This window comes from Mesitornis unicolor, unplaced genomic scaffold (genome assembly GCF_000695765.1).
Source record: "Mesitornis unicolor isolate BGI_N332 unplaced genomic scaffold, ASM69576v1 scaffold30541, whole genome shotgun sequence".
In the NCBI taxonomy this organism is placed as follows: Eukaryota; Metazoa; Chordata; class Aves; order Mesitornithiformes; family Mesitornithidae; genus Mesitornis; species Mesitornis unicolor.
Window position 1 is genome coordinate 31,976 of NW_010163631.1, and position 21,705 is coordinate 53,680.

The 21,705-nt window shown below is 39.3% G+C and overlaps 1 protein-coding gene across 1 annotated transcript in view; it reads right to left on the reverse strand.

Moving 5' to 3' along the window:
• Nucleotides 1–21,425, reverse strand: part of SYNRG (synergin, gamma) — a 35,018-nt gene extending 13,593 nt beyond the window's left edge. Inside the window, exons 1-13 of the mRNA XM_010194041.1 lie at nt 21,389–21,425; nt 19,930–20,048; nt 18,046–18,176; nt 17,601–17,706; nt 16,890–17,001; nt 13,934–14,158; nt 11,460–11,537; nt 10,552–10,748; nt 9,447–9,695; nt 8,462–8,598; nt 5,866–5,984; nt 5,639–5,701; nt 2,272–3,222 (exon numbers count right to left, since the gene is read on the reverse strand). Coding sequence (XP_010192343.1) covers nt 2,272–3,222; nt 5,639–5,701; nt 5,866–5,984; nt 8,462–8,598; nt 9,447–9,695; nt 10,552–10,748; nt 11,460–11,537; nt 13,934–14,158; nt 16,890–17,001; nt 17,601–17,706; nt 18,046–18,176; nt 19,930–20,048; nt 21,389–21,425 — 2,524 coding nt within the window. The remainder of the gene's footprint in view (nt 1–2,271; nt 3,223–5,638; nt 5,702–5,865; nt 5,985–8,461; nt 8,599–9,446; nt 9,696–10,551; nt 10,749–11,459; nt 11,538–13,933; nt 14,159–16,889; nt 17,002–17,600; nt 17,707–18,045; nt 18,177–19,929; nt 20,049–21,388) is intronic.
• Between the last annotated feature and the right edge of the window lie 280 nt (nt 21,426–21,705).

Genomic DNA, 21,705 nt, shown 5'->3' on the forward strand with positions numbered 1-21,705 from the left:
ACTTAGGTCCATCTAACATGATTATGTGCTAATTAAAATGCTTCCATCTTGGAGCAAAACGTAAATTTGGTCTAAAAGAAGCAGCCTGGTTGAAACTAAGAGCATGCAGCCAGTGCTCAAAGGGTTATACGAAGTAAATGCAAGCGAAATCAGGCAACATTAGTATAAGTCTACCTTCCACACAAAGAACTTTAGCAAAGTTTAAAGAGACAGTATCCCCTTTGGAGAGAGCAAAACTGAAAACCTTTCTTCCCTCAGAGACCAAAGTCTGCTGTGTGGGAAGCAGCTCAACAATTTCTTATAAACTCCCAGTGTAAGCAACCTACCTGTCCGTACCTGGAAGCTATGCAGCATGAAATCTTGATAGCCAAAGGATCAAGACCTCTCTGTCAGTATGTCAGAAAAGTCAAATCATCTATCAGTACCTCTGTCCTGCTGCTGTTTCACCAGAGATGTTACACGGTGCTTGCAAACACATGGTTCCCAGTGACTAGTTTCCCATGTCTCAGCAGTGAGGATGGCAAAGGGATACTGTCCCTTTTTGACATTAGATTTACAGATCGAAGAAAATTAAGAGGAAAAAAATAAATCTGCTTTTCAACTTATGTAAACTGAAAAAAAAAAAAAAAAAGGACTCGAACATCAGCAGTTCATAGCTTGAAATGCACCAAACATACATAAAGGAACACATGAGCACAGGAGTATTCGTAACAGACCGTCCAGAGCACGCTCTGCTACGAGAGTTAAATGGAGTAAAACTCTCCCTGTGGAAAAACATCTAGCTTGGCACCATAGGAGAATACAGACTTGTTTAAGTTTAATAAAAATAGCTTCTAATTAATACTTCAGAGTTCAAAAGTTTAGCAACAAGCACATGATCAGCTAACCCCTTTAAACAAACAAAAAAGTCTTTCCTGCCACAAATGGCAATTATTAATCACTGATTTCTGTGGCAAAAGCTCACATCCTGTAGAAGAGCTACATAAGTCAAACTTCCACTGAAAGAGGCTAGAAAAATATTAGGAAAAAGTGCTTTCAAAACCAAAGGAAACATTCAAGAATACACTGTAGGTGCTACGTTTCTGACAGCTCACTCAACTTGGAATTTTACCAAGCAGTAATACGAAAATTAAATGTCTTTGCTAATAAATGATTCCTGATATTTTGTACCCTGTTATAGAGTATCTTCCACGTCAAAGTTGTCAACTTAATTCCCTCCCCTACTTAAAAATATCGTACCATGCAAAATTACAGTACTGTGTATTTTCGCTACCCACCTCTGCAAAAATGGAAGAAATCTTTCATATGGAAATAACCAATTCTTGCAGTAATAGCTTTTACATTTACAGTTTGTGTGCTCGCCCCTGTTCAGAAAAACCTCTGACTGCATAATGCTTGTTGCTAGAACACAGTCATGGTTCCCGTGTTATTGAAGGCCACAGAACATTTTAACTACATCTTACCTTCCTACGTACACACAAAAAGAAAAAGCAGGACACTTGGGAAATTTGTTTTATGATATGCGATCAGATCAGAGATGGTCAATTCGCTCTCTCAGGAGAGCTCTCATAAAAGGAAATTAAAGAAGGTGAAAACCTGATAAGAGTGAAGTAAAAGTCCCACGGTTTTAAATTTAGATGCAAGAGCTATCATTCACAAGACCAGCGTTTACAGGCCCTTGGCACACTCATTCCAATGAGGGTTTTAACTCTAAAAAGTTAAAAGTCTAAGAGCAATACTTCTACTTGCAGTCCTGCAAAATACTGACTATGCAGATTAAGCCCCTCCATACTGGGAATAAACTAGTGTTGTTGATTAGACAGCTTTTCATTAACAGCACAAATTAGTGTTCTCCCTACCCTTTCAGAAGCACAGAGCAGGTTAAGTCCCCAAGCCAAATGCTCTGTTGAAATCAAGAGATTAAAGTGAGACACTCTGCCATTCATCTTGCTAATATAAATGGAATGACATTGTTTGCATTAGAAAATTTTCCACTCAAATCCCTTAAGGGACAACAGCTAATATATGATTGATGTTGTCAAATCTCAAAAATAAACTGGCGTGGAGTTCAAACTGTTCAATCTATTTATAGTCATCTGTGATGAAAAGTAAACACTGCCCTGCTAAGGGGCTGTTGGCTAGCGGGCGCACACAGACTTCTGAAGTCTTTCACTGCTGAAAGACCAGTGCATAATACTGTAATTTAGCACACAGGACAACACTGAGATCTCCGTCACCGCTGTTACCAGAGCAATCTAACCAGTTCCTCACCTGCTGCTGGTGGATGCTGGCCACTAACTGTTGGCAAATCCAAAGAGCTATCAGACATGACATGCTTAAGATCTCCTCCCACATCAGCCAGTTTCATGTCAAACTGAACAGACAACGCGTCTTCAGAATCCTCCTTGCCGACGCTGCTGCCACCAATAGAAGGGAGATCCAGAGACTTCACCGAAGCAGAGTCTTCTTTGGCCTGCTTGAAAGCTGCGACTTTGTCCACCAGGGACTTATCCGCATTGTTGCACGCAGCAGAAAACTTGTTAGAGTGAAAGTCGGCAAAATCATCATCACTCTTCACTGAAGAAAGTGTGTTGTCCTTCGCTTCCTCAAAGCCTGCTCCAGAGCTTTCCAGAGAAAGCTGTTTGAAGATATCATATTTGGTGGGCGTAGCGGCGGTGGCAGAACTCTGCCCACTCTTCACCGTGCTGGCAGATGAGCCAGGCTGAGGAACAGGACCGGCCTCCAGCTTAAGTGCATTGTATTTGTCATCTGTTTTTTGTTCGGAAAATCCGCTGCTATTGTTGAAAGCCATAAAATCTGCAAAGTCATCTTGTCCGCTGGCTGATGCGCAATTAGAAAGTTCCCCAAAAAGGTTGAATTCTCCAAACTCATCAGCTAAGCTTGAGCTTTTGCTGGGTGTTGGTTGGGCAGTGTTAGATGGAAGGGGTGGTGGAGGAAAGGAGCCCGGCTTTGATGTATTAAATGCAGGGGAAAATGATGGCTGCTTGTTTTCCCCAGTAGAGGAAAAGAGATCCAAGTCTGCCAGATTCAAGGGGGTCTTTGCTTGTGTTTGCTGTTTTGACTGAACAGGCAGAGAAGGGAAGGACGCAGGGAAAGCTTTGTCTTTTGTAGGTGGCTCTAATGGTGAGATACTGTCAGCGGTTTTAAAATCTGTGAAACCATCATCGGTTCCTGCAGGCTTGAACTCTGCAAGGCTATCTCCTGAGAATAAAAATAATTTAAAAAACAATAATAAGACACTGCAGCGACAACAAATACATCATACTCACACCATGCAAGCAAACAAATTATTTCATGCATTGTCAGAAGTTTTTATGCAAGCCATTTAAATTAAGAACTCGGGATGCACGTGGAACTGCAAACTCAACTACTATGAGCCACGTAAGTTTCAAGGGCAGCGATTCTAATATCCATTCCAGCAAACAGTCAACTCTTTCAAATAGCCTCAAGGTCATAATAAATTCCCTTTACACTGAGGTGATGTCAAAAGAAGCCGTGACCAATAGATTCTAAAGGTGATCACTACTGTCTCATTCAGCTTCCACGGAAGTTCTTTTCCCATTTTTGCTGAGTAATGAATGCAATCTTGAAACTCACTTATACCAACATAGTATTTGCCTTCTTACGGAAGCAATACTCATCCTCTCTCCCTTCAAAATATTGCCTAAATACAGTTTATTCATAAGGTGTCAGCAGAGGGTTGAAACAAAAGCAACACTGCTGCTAAGCTGAAAGGGGAACACAGCAGAGACCAACTGGACTTGCCCGGTGGCTGAAGGGACTTTTGAGAAAAGTCCACTTGAAAGAAGGCAGCCAGCCAAACTGATCCAACTGTTCCCATAATGGGGATGCCCATGGGTGAAAGCAACCAAGTCCCAAACAGAAAACAATGCAAGGCAGTGATCCTAACATGTTGGTTTAGAACATTTTAAATCTCAGTTTAATCTACTATGTTTTCCTTCTGTCAGGTTCACCTAAACACACTGTAGTGTTAACTCATCAGAATGCAAGATAACTCGGCATCTTCTGGCTTATCCTGAGACTGATCACAGTTTTACCAGGAAGCCTGCAGACGCGCATTCACGTGAGAGTCAGCATTAGTAATCATAAGATCTCGAATGTGTGGATCTTGAGTTCAACTACAAACTGAGTGTAACCCAAACCGATGTATGGATTATAATTTAATCCCGATTAAACATTAGGTAACAATGTTTTCATTGATTTTACATTAAATATTTTGGTGTACTAACTTCATACTTTTTTTTACAAAGCAATTTCTTTTGAACATGAAAAAGGATGTTTAACCCATTCACCAGCATGTACATACTTAGACTACTTGTAATTTTAAAGTACAGGTGCATACATTAAGACAAATAAACAGATTTTGTTCTATTTGAGAAGTACACCATTAACATTTAATTTTTAAGCTATCACATACTGTCATACTCAAAATTAGTTTAACCAAGTTTTAGAATAATACTCTTTATAATGGTAGTAAAGGACCATGACTATACCTGACATATTCTTCCATTCTCCCTCCCCTCCAAACAAATTCACCTGGCCCAGCATCAAGACAAATAATTGCAAAATTTCTACGCATTGATCAAAACTAAAACACCACAGCAAACTAAACTTACTGATGAATTGCAAACTTTTCCATTAGAAATGTAAGCTGGTGAAAGGGTTAAGAGTGGTCAGACCTGGATAGCCAGCAAATCTAGTAATTTTCTGTATTTTAGAACACATACGGAAAGAGATAAAATACTGTTATTTCGTGTCATTGCATGCCTTTAACCCTGAAGAGGTACAGAGCATGAAAAAGTCACAAAACATTTCAGCAGTTTCAGAAACTCTGTCTGAAAAAACAAATTTCATCTTTGAAAAATAAGAGGTAAGAGTGAACTCAGGTAAGCAGTTTTATCCCAGAATCTAAAGCCGTCTTCTAATAATGAAGCAAAATGCTGGGTACAACATAACTCTGTGGAAGTCAGGTTAAGTTAGTAATATATTTATCTTCTGATCTGTCTACTAATAATATATGAGAGTTTTTCAACATCTGATTAAAAAGATGAGATTACCACTTATACTGCATAAATGAGTTAGGCACAGATGGTTCTGGAAAAGGCTTAGGGAGACTCTGCTGTTGTAATTACACAGATGTAGCACCTCAGATGCCATCTAGGCTTTACTTATCCCAATCAAAACCAGTTAAACACCAATTTCCAAATACGTGAGCAGATTTATTTTCAAGCACCAGAGACCATGAAAAGATTAAATTCTCCCCTATCAATAGAAAGCAGTTGCAGTTTTGTCCAGAGGCATCTTATTCTGTCGTCTGAGAATACATGGCTGCCGAGTCGAAATGAGCAAATTCCAGCCATATTGTCATTTTAAAATAAAACTCAGACACATCCAAAAGAGATGCCAATTGTCCTGAAATACATTTTGTAGAGTGTTCTGATAGTATATTACACCATTTTTTCAGGATGCTTCCTGCTACATGGTTTAGAGAAGCAGAATTTCCATTACACTAAAATTCTAGCAATGGAAAAGTTCTGCAACTCATAAAAATAATCATGAAAACGTGTTAAAATAGCCCAAAACCCACAATGCTTACCTAAGTATTTGCTCTCTGATGGTTGTTCTAATTCACGGAAAGCACTATACTTGTCTCCACAATCTAGTGAAGATGAGAAAAGGAATACATTTACATAAAGCTATTAGGAGTTCATAGAAGATATTTTATATTTACATAATTGATCATAATTTTATCACTGTAAAAACCAAGATATGTGAAATATTGCAATAAATTGCTCATAGTGGTTGTATTTTTTTTTCTGTTACCTCCAAAAGTAGCTGCATTTTCAGAAGGCTTCTCAGCTGCAATTCCTTTAAACACAGCATACTTATCAGTTGATGAGAGTGTCTTATTGCCTGGGAGTGGCATTAGTAAAGAAGGAGCGCTAAAAACAAGAGAGATAAAAGCAAAGTTCCTTAATTTATCCGTAAGAAATCTACATTTCCAGGTTTTTATTTAAAGGATCCTCTTATTATGACTACACAATTTAGATCACTAAACCTAAGCTTGTACCCTGAAGAGTTCTTAATCAAGAACCAGATGTAAACTACTTTTAATAACTGTCAAGAATAAGAGCATGTAAACAGGCAGACGGGCAACAAGGGGTGAATTTGCACTTTCTCTCACCTAATCTTATTTCTTTAAGCTGCAAGTCAATTTTCACCCTTCTTGATTTTAAATCATTCCAAAACATGAACAAAGCACTCCAGAAATTCACACCACAGGAACTCTTAGCCCAGGAAACAATAAGCACACAGATGTACCCCAGGAATCACTGCTGTTTAGTTTATCACTTTGCCCAGGGCAGCGTAAGCACAATTCTCCCTGACAGAGCCAGATACAGCAAAGAGTTAAAACTGCAGGAGATCTTGCCAGCTCCATGCTGTCAGCTTGTCTACTCTTGATTATATTTCACTACATATTGCACAATTAAGATAATAAAATGGAACCACTGTTCAAAAGGAAGGAAAGGATAACTCTGAATTTCTGTCAGCACGAATCTGTGAGTTTAGGTAGCTATCTAATCAGCAAAATAAGGATTAGTCCAGTTACAGAAGCAAATCTTATTTGCACATAAACACACTCTACTCTATATAGTAAAACTGCCATAATAACACCATGTTAGCAACTGCTGTAAGATACAGAAGACTTCTTTGCTCGCCTTCCACACCAGCCCCCTTATCAGACCTTGGCAGCTCAACAGAACAACATCCTTTACATATGAATGATGTATTTTACCTCTAGTTTATGTTGTTCAGTACTACACGCGTTGAAAACGTGAATGAATATCTATGGCGTTCTTTGGCCTGAAGCAAGAATCTTTCCAGAGCCATTTAAATCTCCTTATCAGCAGCCGACAAGCAACGTGCAGACCTAGCACTTGCACACACGTGCTAATGATGGTTTGTGAGGCTTGCAGACAGTGCAACGTCAAAAAAAATATAGCTTATGGTAATATAATTAAATTTCACATCACTGCAAAACAGACTATTAGATATGCAATCTTGGCAAATGGAATGGTTAATCATCTGTACTCTACAGATGGCCTTTTTTTTTTAAATACAGCTCCATAAGCAATTACATTATAGCTCATTGTAACATTCTGTTCAAAACTGAATGCTTCTACAACTGAGTAAAGAGAACTGCTGCAGTGAAAAAGAAACACCACTTTTTAAAATATTTTTTTATGATCCCCTGCTTCCCATTGGGGAATTCAGAAACAACATTTTTGTTAAAACTTTTGGTAACAGAATAGCTTTAACTGCAAAGTGACGTCTAACACAAATTAAGAGATACTTAAACCAGAGCATCTTCAGATGCACGTGCCATTGACTGATACAGCAAAATTAAATTTCTCACACAGAATGCCATTAGGCGTGCTGTAACTGAACGATTTGTTTGAGCATCCTATTTGACGTCACTGCTGAGGAAGCAGCTGGCAATCACTGCTTACCTGGAAAGCACAAGTTCTCTTTGCAACTAAGAACAGTCAGCTCAACACACAGAAAATCTGGATGTCTACAATTAGACACCTGGGAGGTGCATTAAAGTTTGTCATGTGCAGTAAAAGGAAACACCACTGAAATTTTGTAATCACAGGACTTTAAAAGGTAAATTGTAAACTCTCACAGAGACTAAACTTGCTTACTTATTTTGTTACACAAAATTTGCCTGATCCAAAACTACATTTTGGCAATCTCCTAAATGAAAAGCCAAGCCTGCTTAAGTCTGAATGAGATTTCAATTAAGACTTATGGTCACTTATCAAATGTTTAAGCACCGGCCAGAGAAATTACAGAAATAACAACAACGCTGTCCACTGCAGTTCTCAGCCATTTAAGAGTACAATGCCATGCTCTTTGCATGAATTTTGGGGTCCACATTCAGAGCCTGAAGACCATGATGTCAGCAAATGGTTTCTGTCCACTCCAACAAACATGGGGTCATACTTTTAATGGCAGCACAAAGCACTCAATGCAGAACTCCTCTGTCCCAGTGTATTTTTTCTGAATAGCTTTATGTAAGACTTTTGCCCAAATGCACAGTATGAAGTAACTTTCAATTGCCTGTGCAGTAGTATAAACACTTGAAAAGCTATCCCCATACCTTGTAAACATAATTTACCTCAGCATGATGACTAGAATGCTAAAGAACGGCCAACCACCTATGGTACATCAAATGTCATTTTTGATTCAGAAAGCCTAATTGTAGTTGTAACAACCTTCAAAAGAAACTGTCAGAGTAGAAGTCAGGTGACAGAAGAAAATTACAGGCTAGAAAGCTGCCCACAAAAGAGGAAAACATTTCATTTCTTAAAATAGTTCTAAAATACCAAAGGGGTGGAAATCAAAGATCTGCTACCTGCTCCGCTGCTGTGAACTGGCTGCTTTGGAGGAGCCAGCTACATCCCCTTGGAAATCAGTGAAAGAGTCATCCAGCGAGCCAGACTTTGAAGCGTCTTGAAACTCCTGGAAGTCATCATCTTCTGGTTTTACTACCTGAATTACAAGCAACATGCTAATTGCTGTACTGTTGTCTTTTCAAATTGTCATAGAGCATGAAAGCAGTTCACAGTAGTACAATTGACTTAAGAGGGGAAAAAAAGGCAAAAGAAGGAAAAAAAAAAATCTTTCAACATTAGCACACAAAATCAGCACGGTCACTGTTTCCACTTTGCCTGCACCTGACCCAACTCAAAACACACACGAGGTGTACAGGATTACAAGTAGGATGCACAAAGAACAGATAAATTAGGAATCCTGCTCCCTTCACATTAAATGTATTATTGATCACAGCAATGTAGTATTTTAAACAGGACAAATATTAATAATTTAAATCAATCAATAATTTAAACGAATGCACACAGCAAAGGCATCAGAAGAAATATTTTCCAAAGAAAAGGATGAACCATATTTGCAAACAGCAAAATTTATTCCCCACATGATTTTCAGTGTTGTAAACCACAGGTTGTCATAGTACTCAGCTTTCTCTTGAAAACTCTTTACTTATTTTACCAGCTAATAGAGTTTGTTGTGTAGTTTAATCTAAAATTCCATTTTATGTGTATTACAAAATTCTAACTACAAGTAAATTCCTCTTTCAGTGCAATTAGTCTGTAATGGAGAATGCTTTTGTACTGCTTCTAATGCCATCAGAAAGAAAGGGGGAAAAAATAAAATAATATCCTTAGTGGTGTGGCTTCATGTTTTCAGACATCACATGCTAGATTTCAGCTCCATTTTTTGCTGTTTACTTAAAGCCTGTTGTCATTATGTAGCTTTGCAAAAGTAAGCTAACTCTCTTTCCAGGACGATGGAGATTTGCCACGCAACAAGAGCAAGCTCACCTGACTGGGCGGGTAGGACGGCACGAATCCTCCCGAAGGCTGTGCTGCAGCTCCACCCGCCGGTGCCGTGATGTTCATTCCCATCACGGCTGGCCCAATGCTAAGAGGCATGGAGACCGGCGGCGCTGAGGGCATCAAAGGCTGCTGGCTCACCGTGGCAGGCAGCGGCATTGGAAATCCAGTTAAAGTAGGAACGGGGGCAGCTGGAAACTGGTTTAACACGTCAGGACTCACTGCAGGTATTCCTCGCTGCAAAGGCAGAAAAACAGAGACGACCATATACACATCAACAAAAAGGCATACTGCATCCTCACTTCAGTTTCTAGCTTACTGCTGAAATCATGAAAGAGCAGGATACTGCTCAAGCTTCTAGCAAACCTTCCAAAGCGAAGCATGCTATCAAGAGCTTCTATAAGTGAATCCTGTTCAACACCCTGACTGCTGGAGTTACCCAGGAGGTTACGATATCTGCCTGGGTGGGCAGAGGCACTTGACAGCATTCTTGTTTGGATCTTAGTAAACCGACCTTGTAAGCACCGGCAAGAAAAGCTATGCTGAACCTGGTGTGTGCTGTGTCAACTTTCCCACAAGGTACCTCAGCTTCAACCCTCACTGCTCAAGAGACTCTTGACTTAGTTTTCATACAGGGCTGGTATTAAGAAATAAACTGCTAAGAGATGACAGAAAGTTGACAAAGAATGAAAGCCTAAAACCAACACTCTGGTGGTTCAGGAGAGAGGTAGCCAGTGTAGCTGTTCACAGACTAAGGGATACAGTAGCCATACAATTTGAGGAAGACAGATGTGCATACAATAGAAGAAAAACAGTCTATATTTTCTACTAGAAATACCTACATGTGTTTTTGGTGGGTATATCTAAGAGCTATCTTCAACAGACACTAAAGAAAGGAGTAACAGAAAAGTAAGTGCAGAGGATGAAATTATAATCTCACTGAAGTTACAAGGGGAGTTTCTCCTCTGGACTTCAACAGAATTAGCATTTTACTACAGGTGTGATATAGCAGTCACTGGTGCTAACACACAACCTGTGGCAGATCAGTTAAGGGAACTGCCTTTTACACCCATCTCCAAAGCATTAGTCATACCTGAGTTAGTGCTATCATGGCCAGGACAGAGTAGAGCTCTTCTTTTGTGAGCTTCCCAGGGGTAGTACGGTTGGCTAAAGCCCATATCTGTCCAAGAGTCTCTCTGGGCAATCCAGACGACATCAGTATGGGATAGAGTTTAGCTGTGTCTATTCCAGTAGGACTCAAAGTGGTTTCTAAAATTTTCTTATACAAGTCTGTGAAGAGGGAGTCAAGTATTAGACAGCGACAACTGCTGTTTTCAAGTGAATTTAAACTCTCTTTTCTATTTTGTCTCAAACTCAACTTTATATTAAGATTACTAATACTGAAAGTGTAAGGTAAGGCAACAGCATTCTGGCACTGTATTACATCATCATATTTCATTTAAATGCATTATTGCATGGTCTTTATAGACACATTTGAAACAAACAGTGAAATATTTTATAAAAAATACAGTTAGCACTCTATTTCAAAATATGTCTCTTTAATGAAATTGCAGGGTAATCCATATAAAAAGATAGTTATAACAGCTTTATGTATTTAAACCTCAGTGTAACCAATATTTGCTACAGTATTTCTATTTACTATGCTGTTTGCATACATAATATAAATAGCCTTAAGAAAAAAGCCTGTTTAATTACACAACATGCCAAAAACCAGACTACTCATGAAAGCAGTAGTATCAGCAATGCTACCTCTACTAGCATAATCTCATGTCATAACAAATTCTAAACATTTAACATGCTTGAATAAAATCCATACTTCTCCAAATGCAGATAAACCACCATAAACACATAATGTGTCAAAGATACAGGATTCATTTGATGACTGAAGAACAACGCTTCAATCAATAAACGGCAAGGCAAGCACACGCACATTCACACCTTACACTGCCCACTTGGCTAAATGCCCGCTTTCTTGTTTACCTGGGACCAAGCTATCGTTGTAAATCCAAGGAGGCATCATTTGCTGAATTGGTTCCTGTGAAGGGAATACTCCAACTCCTAAATGTATTCCATTCAGTAAGAAAAAGACAGGCAGTTGTATTAGGACACACTAACTCAGAATACAAAGATCTTAGAGACTAGATCATGGTAGGGGAGTACCATTTAGCATTTCAGGCAAAGATTTCAGATAGGAATCACTGTGGTCAGATACAACTAGAATGCTTTGGCAGTAACAGCAAGAATATAGTTATATACATAATGAAATAAGGAGCTTGCCATTTGCCTCCCTCTTAATTTCTAGTAGTACAGAAGCTCAAGTCTCATTGCCTCTTAAAATTTCACAGCACAGTTCCATGCCATGTCAAATTTAGTCTTCCCATCAACTATATGCTATTAGGGCTCCTTGTGGAACAGAAGTTCAAACCAACCATAAGAACCACAACGTTGCACCAGAACATCCTTACTGGGGAAATGCACAAGCAGCCTATTTGGCCAAATCTCAGTGAGATCTTATCCCCTGTTCACAGAAACGTAGTGACCATTGCCTGTGGTCTCCAGATCCAGAAGACATCAGAGCCACCTTCACTACTACAGGCTTTCATAACGTGATCTGCCACACTCTACTCCCTGCAAACTGGTTATTTCCTTCTACACCGACTGCTCTCCATCAGTCTCATGATTTTACTTCCTATCTAGACCCACCCAAGCAGATGTTATACTCATCTGGGCTAGAGCTCTGACAAAAATCAGCATTATTTTAGATTTTATTGTCTTTCCCAGTGTCCTTGCATCTCCTCCTCTTCCACATGGATTCTCTCCTGACTGCAGTCTAATTTCTAATCATCCCACAACTCCAAGCACATTTTAACATAAGCAATTCCTTCCATTTCACCAGCCAAGTAAAATAAATTTGCTACTTCCTCCAACCTCATTATTCTTCAATTTTAACCACCCTTCAGCACACTTCTGCATCCTTCCAATCATTGCTTCTCACCCTTGAATCTCTCTGACAAAATTCAGCCCCTTCAAAAATAAAATAATATGAGAAGTGAAAAGGAATTCTCAGCCATTTTTAGTGGATAGATAGGAGAATCCTAATCAAAACTTTGAAAATATCCAGGTGACGAAGGGTCTGCTGGTTTTCAGCGTTATCAATTTACTAAATTCTGTTCCTCACAAAAGAAGGAAAAAAAGGATGTTCAACTCATCCTTCAAAGCACCCTTAACACCATTTGGCACTATTCTTAACTACTGTTGCTTTACACAAACACTTCCACCACCACCTCTGTCGGCAGGCTGTATTTAAACTCGCTGTGTCTTACACTCTTAAACCAGGGTCATCTCCTGCCTCCTCTCCCCTGGTCTTTTTTTTTTCCCCTTTTTCTTTAAATGAAGCATCATACTGTGTTGGATTTGTACAAAATGAACAATGCAATTGACTGAACTATGAGTAAATGAACAGCTCCTATTTCACGCTGTATATTCTCTAAAGTTATGTCACTTACAGCAATCTACTATGTATTACAAAGCCCCTCCACTTATTAAAAATGTCTATTCATTTCATTTCAGCCAATTATGTTTTTAAAATACACTGCATGATAAAACACTTGGAAGTAACATATCCAGTGACTGCGGAAAGGAACACATGAGTTTATTTAGAAAAAGTTATGGTACTTCTAGGAAAGAAATAACTTGAGAAAATGCCCAATTCAATTATCTACTGAGAAGGAGCTTTCTCCCCTTTCTCCATCTCCTCTCACCCCCCAGTAACGTGAGATTACACAGAGGACAACATGTATTTTTATCATACTCAACTAGGGTGGAGCCCACATTTCATGCAAGCCCTGAGTACAACATCAGAGCACTAATCAAGATACCCCAGAGAACTTGCATCTATTTTTATTAAAATAAAACAAAACCAAACAGTCAATAGTCAGCTTTAATAAAATTAAAATTGAAACTAAAGCTTGCTTAAAGTTTTCATCTAGTCCAGCTTTTGACATTTTGATCCCTAAAGCACAGGTAGCTTTAGACATAATGCATGTGAGAGGCAAATTATCTGGGAAATAACCATTAACTAGCTAAGAGTTTTAACCTAACCAGATTTCATCTCCTCAAAGCTAAAAGGTGAAAACCCACCATGACATTGACCATCTGTAGTAATGTTTCCTTAAATTATTTACGGGAAAAAAGAGGATAGGATATTTTAAAACAGCAGACTTGATTGAACAAACATGTTAAAAGTGATAACAGCAATAAACTCACGTGGAAAATGTTCATAGCAAAATCATAGTTGTTATACGTTTAGCAGGGAGCAGGAGGCACCGACATATTATTGAAGCAGGCATTCAGAGCAAAATTATGCAGGATTGACCTTAGAATTAGTGTAGAGTGTTAGCATTCAAGCAGCATCTTATTAGATTTAAATTCCATCAAATGTTTCATTTGCTCACCACACTCTTCAACTGCTATGTTTTGTTCTGAAGCCTTGCGCATTTCTGCAGCAGTGGTACCACTTTCATGTCCACCTACAACATCCCAGTCACTGATGGTCAGACTGGGATGAACTTGGCTTGCAGCTGAGGCTTTGTGCCCAACTTCAGATGTTTTAAGTTTGGTTTGCTCTTGTTCAGATTCATTTGAGCCATTATCTAAGACTTTGTCCTCCAAGGAAGAGCCTGAATGAACAGCAGGAGGAATTATTTCTATTTTGTTATGAACCACCCTAATCGCAATTCCACACTTCCAAACAAAGTATTACTGGTACCACTGAGGAGTTATCAGGACCAACAGCACCACCCTGCCCTGTTCAAACACTCTTATAGCCTGATTCTGCCCTTTACTTACCATGCATACACAATAAATTCAACAAACAAAAAACAACAAGTAGAAGGAATACATGAAACTATCTCCTGTATTAGGATTGCCATTGCATAATCATCTAGGCACCAGTAGCAGAAGTGTCCAATATCTATTCACATCTGCAAAATTCTTCACATTAATCTCACCAACATCCATTTAGCCTCCAAGAGAGGAAGCACATAAGTGCTCCACATTAGCATAATAGTTATTTTTTTATAGCACCATCTCAACTGTATCTTTTTCTACTACACAGACTTATGAAGATGCTAGCACACAAGACTTAATTCACTTAACATCAGCCATATGCACAGTTAGCAATCTGTGGATACACATGTGACTTGCTTTTACAGTGCAGTTCTAAGGGAAGGAAGAAGGAGACTTAAATAACCTTTTCCCATTGATCAGCAGGTTTCTACTTAATTGCCTGTATATTAGTTCTTTCAACCAGACTGAAAAAAAAAAAACACCCACAAAATAAGTAAAGCCTCTGAGTAGCTCTATGACAGAAGGTGACATGTGAAAAAGATATGTTAATTACCTGTTTTATGGATATTGGGTGAAGATGCAGAGGTAGGAAAATAAGGAACCTGCCCAGTTGTACCATGCAGGATGGGTAAGACTGGAGTCTGGGCTTGAGGGAGAGGTTGGACCACAGCCTTTTCTGAAAGCAGCTGCCCAGCTTCAGCAGCAGAATGGAAAGGCTGAAAAGGCTGAAGAGTGGGTTCAGGCACCAGTTTGGGGGTTTCAACAGGGCCTTGCATAAAGTCACTAAATTCTTCATCATCAAGAAAAGCAGAATGGGAAACAGATATAGCAGAATGGGATGATATGGGATGATCTGTAAAATGGAATGAACACACAACGCAAACTGATGAGGAAAAAGGGTCATAGGTGGAAAGGTAGGAAAAGTGGCAAATGGTAAACATAGCAAATGGGCGAGGGGAAACAGGACTGGATGCATTATTTGACAGGGATGTGGAGAGTTATTACTGTCAGCATTACAAACACATAAGGTAAAACTGAGCACCCACTTCCAACCACGCATCTTCTCTCCCAGATTTTTATGATGTAAACACTTTGAAACTTGGTTCTTAACACTGGCTATGAACATATTCAAGTTGTTTTTGTGGATCAAAACAAATCACGAGGTGATATAGGTGATGTAGGTCATAGAGGTTCTCCTTCCCCTCTACTCTGCCCTGGTGAGACCGCATCTGGAATATTGTGTTCAGTTCTGGGCCCTCAGTTCAAGAAGGACAGGAACTGCTTGAAAGAGTCCAGTGCAGGGCCACAAAGATGGTTGAGGGAGTGGAGCATCTCCCTTATGAGGAGCAGCTGAGGGAGCTGGGTCTCTTTAGCTTGGAGCAGAGGAGACTGAGGGGAGACCTCATTCATGTTTATAAATTTGTAAAGGGTAAGTGTCAGGAGGAAGGAGCCAGGCTCTTCTCAGTGACAGCCAATGCCAGGACAAGGGGCAATGGGTGCAAGCTGGAGCATTGGAGGTTCCATGTGAACATAAGAAAAACCTTTTCACTGTGGGGGTGACAGAGCACTGGACAGGCTGCCCAGAGAGGTTGTGGAGTCTCCTTCTCTGCAGACATTCAAAACCTGCCTGGACACGTTCCTGTGTGACCTGGTCTGGTGATCCTGCTCTGGCCAGGGGGGTTGGACTGGATGAGCTTTCGAGGTCCCTTCCAACTCCTAATATTCTGTGTTATTTAAAACTGGACATCATGGGGGTGTACTTCCGCTCAAAGGAACGTTTTAGGCTCAAAAACTCAGTAATTTATCAAAAGATACAAAGGAAATATCTACTCATTTATACAATTTCCCTATTGGTCCCTTACATAGTTACCCATTTCAGCAAAACTGACGTAGTATGGGCAAATCTACAGACAACAGAAAACTGTCAGAAACCACTTGTAACTTCAAAATTATCAAAGAGCAAACCCACAGTACAGATAAAGACTTTATATAAGAAAAAACTTGCCTAGATAAGCTTTTTTTTTTTTTCAGGCTACACACAGAACAAGTTATACTACAACCCATAGGAAATCTTCAGCAGTAATTGTTGCAAATGTAGTAATTACTGAGAAGAGAACGCAGAAAGCTTTGGTTTGACCATGCCCAGGCAGTGGTGCACAAGTCAGCTGTTACAGTACACTGAAGTCATTATACAATGTTTTGATCATTCTTAGCACTTGTATAGCACTTCTCAGCTTCAAAAGCCCTCTGCAAAACATTAATTAATGCTTTGACTAAAAAAGAACAAACGCGTTATTAATTTCCATGACATTTCACACTAAAGCAGAGCACATGAAATCTTTAAAAAAGAGCTTAAAGTCTTCTAATAAAAGCTGACAGTTAATATTTCACCCTCAAAACCTGACCAAGCGAACAGTTGCTATAATGACTTGATTTCACAAAACAGTTAATCCACCCACTTTGTATCACCGAATAGAAGCATTTCTTGGAATTAGTTCCCTTTGCTGAGGATTTCAAACATTAGAGTTTATTTTCAGTTGGAAGATGAGAAAAATTACAAACCTGGCTTTTTTGGATGTGATGCCGGTGCTGGGTGCATTTTAGCATCTCTAGAAAAACCATCTAAATTTCCTTTAATGGCTTCCAAAGCATCATCCCTGCTTTTTTCACCTGTCTGAAACACCACATAACACATTATGAAAGATTCACAGAACAGCTCAGTCTTCTTTCAACATTCACATCTCTTCACTACAACAATTAGCACTGTATGCTGTTAGATTAAACCCTCCTTTCTCCAGCAGTACCTTCCTGAAGCATATCAACAGCAACTCCCATATTTACAAAGGTTTTATTTTACAGACTACACCATAACAGCGTTTCTCAGACTTCAGACACAGCTTTATGCACAAGATCAACATAAACATTAGTCAGCTATTTGTATTCTTGCAGATAAAAGCCTTTGAGCTCATTGCAAGTGTCCAAAATTTTGGATAAAGTTTAAAAAAAAGCAACCAAACACTCTCTCTTCTAGAAACTCAATCTGTTCCCAAATGTTACTCACCAGGTTGGTTTATTTTTCCAAAGCTGATTTCATTTTCAACACCAGACTTTGTTTACATTACACGAGGATTGTGTAAAAGATTGACTATTCCAGATGCTTTTCAAGAGGTAATCTGATGTCTCACTTATTTACTTGTTGAAAGAAACCATCCTATTAAAAGCCATTTAAAAAAACTGAAGAAAGAAACACCTCGCTTATTACTTAGAACATACCTTAGGTTTCACACTGCTTAGGAGTCTCAGCTTTTGTTTCTGCTCTTCAAACTGGCGCCGTTTTCTTTCTTCTTCTAAGAATTTCTGCTGGTGCTCAAACCTCTTCCTGAAGCAAAATGATTTAAAAAAAAAAAGAGTCTAAAAATAATTTTTCACTACCATTTCCATGGCAAGCTTCTGCTTGGTTCTTCCATTTCCACTGTCTCAAATTCAGATGGGTTGGTGCACACATTTCTACTTCTTCTCAGAGCTGTATGACAGCCACTACTAACTTCATAGATGGCCTTCAAATGCAATGAAATGATCTCAACAATATTCTACAGCCCTAAATGGAATGCTTTTCTAGAAAAACTATCACTGTGTTTACTGTGTGGACTACCCCTCCAGACTACATCTCCCCTTCAAAAAAGGAGAATTTTTCAAGAGTCAGTAAAGCGTCACTTACTGTTGCTCCTCTGCAAACTGCTTCTGCATGTCCGGCGTGTACTGCGGGGCTGCTGGACGCATTCCCAAGAAAGAAGCCTGTCCCATGTAAGGCATTCCAGTCGCTGGCATTGGCGCTAAGGGCATGCCACCCTAGAACAACATAAATAACACAACTCCTAAGATATTTTTGCAATTACACCTTCTAAATTGCAAATCAAATAGATCTCATAAAATTAAGGGCGTTAAGTATAGCTGGATGAGAGGCCCCTGAGCACAGAGTAGCTCTTGGGGAGCAAAGCAGTGGCACTCAGTAGATGGCACTCTTCCCTCTCAATAGCGAGTTACAATTCTTAAAGGATTTTAGAAGGCAGGATGGTCTTCTTGCCAAATGCAAAAATCGAGACTTCAAATCCATAAAACCTAACTCAAAAGCAGGAACCAGGCACCCTACGGTGCTACACATGGTTCAGCACCACGCTTTTGGATTTTCTTGGTTTGTTTTGGTTTTTTTTGTTTCCTATTCTAAGTGACTGCATCATACTTTTACATTTCTTGCTGAAGGTGCACACTCCTAACAAACAATATTCTGGTACACTTACAGCAGCAAAACTTGCCTAATATAGAAGGGACCAGAAAATAATTTACTTTTCTTATCATTCATTTTGTATTTGGTATCAGAACACGTAGGAAGACAACAAAAGCTGTTTATTGTTTTTAGTCCAGCTCTCATAAAAACATCTTCCTACAATAAATTTTACAAAATTAATATAATAAATTCCATGTGGGGGTGAGTAGGGAAGATACAAGAAATTCCATTTGTCCCATGGCAATGTGGCTACAGAGCCATGCCAAAACATTAAATTTCAGCAAAGTGCAAATTTGTATATAAGCACATATGGTGTTAAATAGAAAAGAAGATTTAAAAAGAGGAAACGTTAGCTACTCATATTTCATTCTTATCCCTCAATTAGCAACAGGAGAGTTAAAGACAAAGTTATATTAAGCAAGAAAATTAATGAGAATGAAACACAGGAAGTAGGACAAACGGGAAAACCGGTCACGTTAGAAAATACAGCACATTTAAGAGATTCTTTGCTCCCTAGAACAAGGTATTTAAAAAGAAAGTTTATGAATTGCCACCTGGACTCAGGAAACTTACTTTTATTAACTCCAGAATGAGTTACAAAGGGATAAACAATTCAGCGAACTGGTCATGATCAGTCAGATTGTGTACACAGTCACTTCTTATCAGCTTATAAAGGTCTCATTTAAAATACTACACAAAATGCCACCTTAACGGTAAGTACATAAAACCAAAGCAAACGAAGAAAACGCACGAAGCAAAATTAAAAAGACAGGAGAGGTACACTGTGGGAGTTTTGAATTATCGTTACTTAACCATTCAATACTATTACTAACCACACTTTGGAGTAGGTGGCATCTGGTAGCTTTTCAACATCTTGCTGATGCTTTTGTTTCTTTTCCTGTTCAGAGACCATGTTTCTCTTATCACACTTCGGTGTCATAACACGTATAATGAAATGAAAGTTCAGATTCTGACATCTTTGAGTGGGCTATATCATCCAAGCTACTTTAAATATTACTGATGCTGTCCTTGCACTACACCCTCCTTTCCCTTTACTCTACAACAGTGAATAATGTACACCAAACTCCTCCGCTCTCTGTATCCAGATCCCCGTGAAATTTGGTGAAGTCTTTAAATTATCAGAAACAACTTTAAAGAGGATACTACAAAATATGATGTCCTACTAATACCCACACTTCAGTTTCTAGCCAAGTTCCACTGCCTTACCCCACTGATGTTGTGAGAGCTCGATGGCATCAGCTGCCACCTTTCAGACAAGCACCGAGGGATCTCAGTCCACGTTTCATTGCCACGCACCTGCATGGTCATGGGTCCAGGAGGCATCTGAGAACCGTAATTCATTCCCATCATGCCTGGCATGTTGGACTGCATGACAGGAACCATAGGAAATCCTTGCTGTTGCATAGGAATCATCCCTACAATGAAACATCAAACAAGGTAAGCTCACAGTTACTGTTACAAGTTTTTTCCCCACCCCTCCTCCCTTTTTATTTTTTTGTTTTCAAGTAACCTAGCAAAGGAAACAAAAAAACCCTCCGTGTTGCTGGAATGTTTGAAAAATAAGCAAATATGCTACACTGCAGGCAGTCACAGAATTTCCTTAGTTTAGATATTGGTCAGTCTAAAGGAAGAAACATGGGTCTTTCCTGATAACTAAGCTGATTAATTCTCCCACCATCCTAAGGATTCTCTGTGGGTTTCTTCCCACATGATTTTTGAATGGGTCATTTCCAATTAACAAGACTGAATTAACTGAGTAGACTGGTGCTAAAAATTACCCATTTCTCTTGAAAGGAAAAACTTACAAACTGGCAGCTTTTGAAGGTAAGGCTTGGGAAATAAACTCATCATTTCACAATGCAACTTCACCCTCTGATCTGGCTGGATAACTTCTTTGTAGGTTAATTAGCCCACCACATACATTAGAATGGTTACAATACTTGTCAGTAAAAGCTAAACTTCAACAAAATTGCACAAATCAAGCTGGAACGCATTAATTCACCAAATAAAGCCAAGTGGATTATGTTTCAGTGTTTTCATATGTCCTATTTTTCCATCTTGGGACACATACACTAACACACATTTGTTCCCAACACACCATGAGATTATTATAACTGTGCATAACTGAACATCACACACACAAAAAAAAACCACTCCAAGAGTGACACAACAGACTCAGTAAAAATCCATAAATCAGTCCCTGAGACTGTTCATAAGAAAACTCTCCACTTTCTCTACGAGTTCTCTCTGTATTTTCCACTAATTAAACAGCACTGCAAGAGGAATGAGAACAAAGGTAATTTAAGGCTGAAGCTCTCCTATTGTATTAATACTTTCCACACAGGTTGTGACTCTTGTCCCAGGGTCTTGCTGTGCTTTGTAAATATTTACCAGGTCTTGCAACACCCACACAATATGGGTATACACAGCTGGTAGATGAAGCATAAAAAGGGTAAATACCACACTCAAAATAACACAAAAATCTTAAAGGCCAATTCAGTTTAAAAACAGATATAGTTTTCCTAGATCTTTCATCAAGGATTCTGGTAACACTGCTTCTTCAACGTCACATAGAAAGTTTTATAAATAGAGTCGCAAGAGTCAGCTTACCAGTATTGAATTCAAGGGAAAAAGCAGCTGCGGAGTTCAATTAATAATTATGCTTCTGAGCATCAGTGCAGAATTATTTTAAGTTCTTTAATGTATCTAAACAAAGCAAAGAACTTCGTGCTCAACATGTTAAGTTCACACATACCTTGAGGGGGGCCTAAACCACCTGCGACAGGAAACATGAAGCTGGAGGAGGAAAAAAAGGTACATGAAAGTCTGTGATTTTAATGCAAATATAAGTCACTGAAACAGCTACCTGGACTTGCACATCACCACCACCACCCAAAGCCTTCTGTCAGTGCACTCACCTGCTCCCACAGGTCTTGCGGAACCAACCCCACCGCAGGGAAACGGCCACCCCTCCCAGGGATCCCCCAAAGCACCACAGAATTCCACCAGCACCGCCACAGGCTGCAAAGCTTGGAAGGAATAGATCTCATCCTCCACAGCCGCACTAAAATG